Source organism: Oratosquilla oratoria, chromosome 6 (genome assembly GCF_046742065.1).
Source record: "Oratosquilla oratoria isolate Oo_2021 chromosome 6, ASM4674206v1, whole genome shotgun sequence".
NCBI lineage: Eukaryota > Metazoa > Arthropoda > Malacostraca > Stomatopoda > Squillidae > Oratosquilla > Oratosquilla oratoria.
In genome coordinates this window covers 68,663,335-68,671,116 of record NC_134782.1, presented here as the reverse complement: position 1 = coordinate 68,671,116, position 7,782 = coordinate 68,663,335, and the positions used below count along the sequence as shown (strand labels likewise).

The following is a 7,782-nucleotide window of genomic DNA, read 5'->3' as shown; positions in this document are numbered from 1 at the left end:
GGAGGGAGAAAGAGAGAGAGAGGGAGGGAGGGGAGAAAGAGAGAGAGAGAGAGGGGAGGGAGAAAGAGAGAGAGAGAGAGGGGGAGGGAGAAAGAAAGAGAAAGAGAGAGAGAGGGAGAAAAAAAAAAAAAGGAACCTGCACAGACTAATCTTACTACTCTTCACAATATTCAAGCTAATGCAAATGTTGGTTACAGCAAGAATCAAATCAGAAATACCCGCTCCCCCAATCAACATTTTTTTCAAAGACTCCTCACAAACATCACAAGTACTGGAAACCTTCAATAAAAGAAGCCCCACCTGAAAGAACATTTATGGTCGCTATAGATATAAACAAAGCTTCGGCAAGGTCCCCAGACTCATATAAAATAGAAAATAATAGATTAAAAAAAAAATAATTGAGACTGATACCAATGACAAAGGTCAGGGAAGGTGGCTGTCCTTTTACTGGTACCATGTAACTCAGTACTACCTCTGCCACATAGTTCAATTGTCAGCATCTAAACTGGTTCCCTCACTGGTCCCCTGCCAATGAGAAGGATGTGTTGGACACCCAGATGGAGGAAAAGGAAAACCATCAATAGGACAGATGAACCGAGTCCATGGCCATCCAACCCTGTTATGGGTCTCTAACACATGTGTTTGCCATGTGTGGTGCCCCTGAAGTAACTGGAGATTAGAGTCCTGGAGGCTGAGTGATATCCTAGTGCTGGGGTTGCACTGTGGAGCCCAAGACTAGCAATACACCCTTTTGGTCCTCTATTCAGGCCAGGACAGGTGGCTCCTCTTGGCTTGGAGAGGCAAGTTGCCTGGACTGCTAGACTTAAATCTTTGGGGTAAGGCACATCCTGAGTCAAGCAACAACCACTAGGCCGACACCATACAGTCCAAGGCTATCCTTCCCTACTGTCAAGGTGGTGGGTGCATATACTCTCCAATGACCCCAGGGACTATTGGGTTAACATGTATACCCAAAACCTAGTCTCCCCTCACTGGGTTTGGTGGTGGGCGGGGGCATGGAAATAATATACATATGTACATGGCAATTACATCATACACCTATGGTGGTGGTGGTGGGGGGTTGGCTTGCAACTTGTCTGTCAAAATCACCAAACTTGCCATGCAGGATGCCAAAGTGTTACAAATGAAGCCCAAACACTGAGCCAGGCCTGGGGTGAACCTCTGGCAGGTTCTCTGTATGGGCACCTGGAACATTCTCTCTCTCAGGATGACTGACTACTCTTTTTATTGGTGAAGCTTAGGAAGCTTATATTGGATATAGTGGCTGTCTCAGAGGTGAGAAGATCAGGCAGTGGCAAGCTCAATAGTGAGGGTTATGCCTACTTCTGGTTGGGCTGAACTGATGGGGCCCAACTTGCAGGAATAACTGTAGTCATATCAAGCCAACTACAGCATGCCATTGTAAAGATTACTCCAGCTGATGAACACATGATGCTGGTAAGGCTGAAGCACACCTTGGGCTTCATCTCTCTTTTTGCAATATATGGTACCACTGGAATGATTTTATATGAAACCAGACACTATACTGTGAGACTCAGCCTAGGCCAGTTACCAGTATAATTCGTGAATGTCATCTCCAGCTGTACGAGTATGTGCTACATTTCCATGACACTGATTCCACTCACATGGCTGTCTACATAAACAACCCTTGATGGAGGAGATGAAGGGGACACCCACAAAATTCATGGCTGGGGCAAGCTGACTGAACCTATTGAGTTATTTGGTATAGGAAGGGTGCCTGCCTGGGAGCATGTTCAGAGACCATAGGGACTGGTGTTGGCATGTGAATGCAGCTATGCACTCCCTGGCACATGCCAACTAATGATGACAAGAAATGGTTAACCAACTTTAGAGCAGGAAGGCAATGCAGAGTAACCCAAAACAACTATATCTATGGTTTTAAAAGACTATATAATGGAGTCATTCCAGGTGCAATACTTTCACCACTGCTGTTCAACTTCTTTATGATCTACCAGCTCCTGAATCAACAATTGTAACCACCAAGAAAACAAACTTATTGAAAATCATCACTAGCACAGAATTTGGAAAACAAAAAACTAAAAATTATCTAGAAACAGTTCATAAGAACCGCCCTGAAATATGTCTCCACAGTGTGGTTCCCAACGATCAACAAATCGAACACAAACAGTTTACAAACCCTGATGAATGGAGCATGAGAGTAATAATAGGATGCACCAGAATTATCCGTATTGCACACAAACATAAAGAAACCAAAATCATCCCAATAGAACATCACATGAAAATGACAGGAAGTCAATTCTACACCAGAACCCTTAAGAACACACACCTTTCACACACCTCACAAGCATCACTAACAGAATAAAACAAAAAATTACACTACTAGCAGCATATAACTCAATCATCCACCACAACCTAGCACCCAAACCACACAAAATATCCACACAAACACATTCACATCAAGATAACTAAACAAGCCCTCCAAGAAAGACCACCAAACTCAATACTCCAAAAACAACCCCAGATATGAATATTAGAGAAAACCCTCCCACACCAGACAAGAACAACACTTGCACACCTGCGCTCAGGACACCATCTGTCATTAAGACAATACCAACACAGAATAGGTTTGGCCAAAGATTCAAAGCACCACACAGAAGATGCTGAACACCTACTACAATGCCCTATACTAACAAATCCCATACAACATGATATCTCTTCCCTAAGTGACTTATGGTCCCACTTTCCTGGAGGCCATATGTTTTCTGCAAGTGAGACCAGGGGCAATGGATCGATTGATTGTATTGTTGTAAATTCAGTACTTGTCCCAATTTAGTTGTTTCTATGAAAAACATACATTTTAACAGTTCTCTTGCCAGCCTTGGTCTAATCACAATAAGTTTATGAAAAGTTAGGTCATGTGCACCACTGGGGGTCCTGGTGGGGGGGGGGGGACCCCCATGGATTAACCTACATCTTGCCCTCCTAGCTAGGCAAATGGACCCCACTTAGGTTCAGAGCTAGCTAGGCAACACGACTTCTCAAAGTTAGGTTAGGCTTGGTTATATTTATAATTAGGGTAGAAAAAAAAACACTTTCCTAACAGTTTCCTTGCAATCTAAATGAATCTGATTCTATTCCTATCAGAGACAACTCATTCAATCTAAACGAATCTGATTCTATTCCTGTCAGAGATAACTCATTATCTTCATTTAATCCTACCCAAAACCCTGATCCCTATCACTCCCCACACTGTTGGAGTTGGAGGATAATGCAAATTGAATTTTCATTAAAAAAAAATATCCATAAACCTACTAAAAAAAGTGTTTTTCACAGAAAAAATTAGGTTAGGAGATATTGGATATTGTAAGTTTTATGTTAAATATCTGTGCTTGAGTGCTTCTGAATTTTACAAAAAAAAATTACTGCAGGATAAATAGTGAATTTTACCTTTATCTCATTCTGCCCCTTTACTCTTTAGTTGTGATTTTATTTTTTAAAAATTCCATTTTAGCCACTGTGTATCTCAAAGTTTTTCTTTCTGAATAAACCTAATGTAGTGTGCATCTGTTATTAAAGTACATTAAAACGTATCAATATGATTAATTGAAATATGTATATACGTTGCTGAAACCACTTCATAAGCTAACCTCTGGCTCTGCATATATCAAACGCCGCAACAACACAATCACATCCCACCTGTCACAAAGGGTATTGTAAAATTTGAAGAAAAATCCGATCAAATGCTGTGTTAATACGAGAGGACTTATGGCCTAGTTTCAGTAATATTGCTGCTAAATCTGGAAAATACACGAAACACGACTAAAACCACTGAATAACATACGCAAATATATATTCATGCCAAACTACGTAATCTAAGGTGAGCGCTTCTAGCTTTGCTCAGGGAAGCCAGGCACCACATATATATCCTGACAATTCATATGCCTAAAACTAAACAATTATTTGTAAGTACATAGTACTTAGAAGGTTGCAATACTTAACGCTTCGTTATTAGTTGCCATGGCAGTCCTCTCCCTCGGTAGACCCAACTGTGCGCAGGCTCCAACACAAGCAATAACAGCTGATTTAAGCTGAGATTGCTAGTAAATACCCGAAGAGCTAGATATCATCTACATGCATTTAGGATAAGGAACGTTATAATTATTAGGAGTATGAAATGTTATCTCATCTATAATTTATATTGTTATATATTCGTAATGATTTAGTGCATTAAAGTAAACGCATCGTGAGCAGAAAAATTAAAATGTCATTTGTTACAGCTGGACATCTGTGTGATTGACAAAGTGCAATAACAAATATGACATTTATGTAACGACACAATTAATAGTGTATGGGAAAGAAAAATTCAGGTGAACAACAATAATACTCTTATTACTATTACTCCTACTGATACTAATACCACGACTACTATCACTACGACTCTACACTATTTTTTTAATCGACCTCCATCCTTGTAGAACTGAGTGGTGTGGTGAAACAGTTGATTGGCCTCGTTCGCGCCAATGACTGTAGTCGACAACACTTGTATTCTAGTGACTTAAACCTAATACAAAATTTCATTTATCCGACTTTCTACAACGGGCTGTTCTAAATATAGGTTCTGTATGTGTGCTGATTTAAGGGGGGGGGGGCTAGAACCTATCAGACACAAGAGAGCTGACTTTAAGAGTGAGAATGATATTCCATATCTCATCCACAGCACAATACTGCTTCTCGGTTGTCGTTTCCTTTCTGCCAGTCGAGCAAAGAATGCCTTTGCCCTTGGACCTATCCCATCTGAAGTCGTGAATGTTACCGGAGTGGATGAGCCTGGTCTCAGCTGGTGGGCTTCACATTCTGTTCACGCACGTCCTGTTCTTTTCGCTCTTATTTCGGGATTGGGCTGTCTCAACAGGTCTCCAACAAGGAGCCATTTAATCAAATATTCAATTGCCAAAGATGGCCACTTGTCCCCGTGTCCAGAAACCTCTTGCGCTGACGTCCACTCGCACTTCATCTGATGTGTTGGTGGTGCGGTGCCTGAAATTCTCTTCCCCTCCCTCACCTCCAAGGGGATGTGCTGGTTCGACTGTCACATCCCCGCAAACCTCACGAAACATTTAGGTCGTGATATCCCTTACCTTGTCATGTCGCATGCAAATAAATCCACCCTCCTTGCATACCATCGCATGGTTTGGATTGAACTGTGTACCACAGGAGCATCTGTTAGGTAGCCCATCCAATGGCCATCCATATCTCAGGGTAATTATATCTGTATTTTTATCCTTCTTTAGATTGAAACACTTTGGCCTGATCGGTAGTGTTGTCATCAAGTTGGACACCCCTTGTTCCTGTGCCATGGTGATCTTTCTTTTCATACAGTTCAACAGCTGATCCGATGAAGTCCAAAGCTCCTCTTTCCATCTCGTTTCCCTGTCCTTCGATACTTTTTATTTTTTCTGATTTCATTTACATTGGTTTCGCTCTGTTAATTTTGTGACACGATGTTGTTTGTCAGAGATGACTACTACTAATGATAGTAATAACAATAATAATAATACATACATACATATACCAAGGCTTTTTTCCCCTTACAAGGGAGGTAGCTAAAAAGGAAAAGGCATAAAATCATTCCCACCCATTCCATCCCTGAATACACTCCACAACCCTCCACCCTCCCTCTTATCTTAGCACCTCCCGGATGACGGGTCATCCTTGTATCTTGTCCACTGCCCTGGGTCAGAAGCAGTGTCGCAAGACACAGCACATCCACAGCAAAGCCGCTTCATTAAATCGGCGACCCCCTCTCCGTCCCCCCATGCATAAAAGGAGAAGACGGGGAGAAATCCCTTCGGGCTGCGTCAAATTTTGCTCACACATACTACCTCACCCCCACCCCCCGTCCATTCCACCTCATGTATCACAACATCATCCATATACAACCATTCTCCACTCACCCCTGTCTTCTGTCCTCTCCCGTCCTTCCTCAACAGACATTCCCCTCTTCCCCAAAGCCCCCTTCACCCCATCCATCCACCTCATCCTAGGACGTCCCTTCGTGTTCACTTCACATCTGCCTTCCATACCTCTTTTACTAGTCTTTCTTCACTCATTCTTTCCATGTGTCCAAACCATCCTAAATACTCTTTCATCAACCCTATCTCCCAACTCCCTTTCCACCCCTGTTCTCCTCCTCACCTCCTCATTTCTCACTCTATCTAGCCTATATAATAATAATAGTAATAATAATAATAATAATGATAATAATAATAATAATAATAATAATAATAATAATAATAATAATAATAATAATAATAATAATAATAATAATAATAATAATAATAATAATAGCAATAATAGTAATAATAGTAATAATGATAATAATGATAATAATAGTAATAGTAATAATAGTAATAATAATATAAATAATATTAATAATAATAATAATAATAATAATAATAATAATAATAATAATAATAATAATAATAATAATAATAATAATAATAATAATAATAATAATAATAATAATAATAATAATAATAATAATAATAATAATAATAATAATAATAATAATAATAATAATAATGATAATAATAATAATAATAATAATAATAATAATAATAATAATAATAATAATAATAATAATAATAATAATAATAATAATAATAATAATAACAATAATAATAATAACAATAATAATAATAATAATAATAATAATAATAATAATAATAATAATAATAATAATAATAATAATGATAATAATAATAATAATAATAATAATAATAATAATAATAATAATAATAATAATAATAATAATAATAATAATAATAATAATAATAATGATAGTAATAATAATAATAATACATACATATACCAGAGGCCTTTTTCCCCTTACAAGGGTAGCCAAAAAACAAAAGCATAAAAGCCATTCCCACCCATTCCATCCCTAATACACTCCACTCCCCTCCACCCTCTACCCTCCCTCTTATCTTGGCACCTCCTGGATGACGGGTCATCCCTGTATCTTGTCCACTGCCCTGGGTCAGAAGCAGTGTCGCAAGACACAGCACATCCACAGCAAGGCCGCATCATAATAGTAATAATAAAAATAATAATGATATTGATAATAGTTATAATGATAATAATAATAATAATGATGATAATAATAATAATAATAATAATAATAATAATAATAATAATAATAATAATAATAATAATAATAATAATAATAATAATAATAATAATAATAATGATAGCAATAATGATGATAATAATAATAATGATAATAATAATACATACATACATATGCCAAGGCTTTTTCCCCCTTACAAGGGAGGTAGCCAAAAAGGGAAAGGCATAAAATAATTTCCACCCATTCCATCCCTGAATACACTCCACACCCCTCCACCCTCCCTCTTATCTTAGCACCTCCCGGATGACGGGTCATCCCTGCACCTTGTCCACTGCCCTAGGTCAGAAGCAGTGTCGCAAGACACAGCACATCCACAGCAAAGCCGCTTCATTAAATCGGCGACCCCCCCTCTCCGTCCCCCCATTGCATAAAAGGAGAGGACGGGGAGAAATCCCTTCGGGCTGCGTCAAATTTTGCTCACACATACTACCTCACCCCCCATCCCCCCGCCCACTCCACCTCATGTATCACAACATCATCCATATACAACCATTCTCCATTCACCCCTGTCTTCTATCCTCTCCCGTCCTTCCTCAACAGACATTCCCCTCTTCCCCAAAGCCCCCTTCACCCCATCCATCCACCTCATC

The 7,782-nt window shown here is 39.0% G+C and overlaps 1 protein-coding gene across 2 annotated transcripts in view; it reads right to left on the bottom strand.

Annotated features, from left to right (window-relative positions):
- LOC143026569 (E3 ubiquitin-protein ligase RNF25) overlaps window positions 1–4,122 on the bottom strand; it is a 62,260-nt gene extending 58,138 nt beyond the window's left edge. The window contains exon 1 of one of the 2 annotated variants that reach the window (XM_076187183.1): window positions 4,003–4,122. In XM_076187183.1, the coding sequence (XP_076043298.1) occupies window positions 4,003–4,022 (20 nt within the window). In that variant the 5' untranslated portion in view covers window positions 4,023–4,122. Of the gene's footprint in view, window positions 1–3,699; window positions 3,719–4,002 lie in introns of those variants that run through there. The other variant, XM_076187184.1, reaches the window with a different exon arrangement.
- Window positions 4,123–7,782: the final 3,660 nt, after the last annotated feature.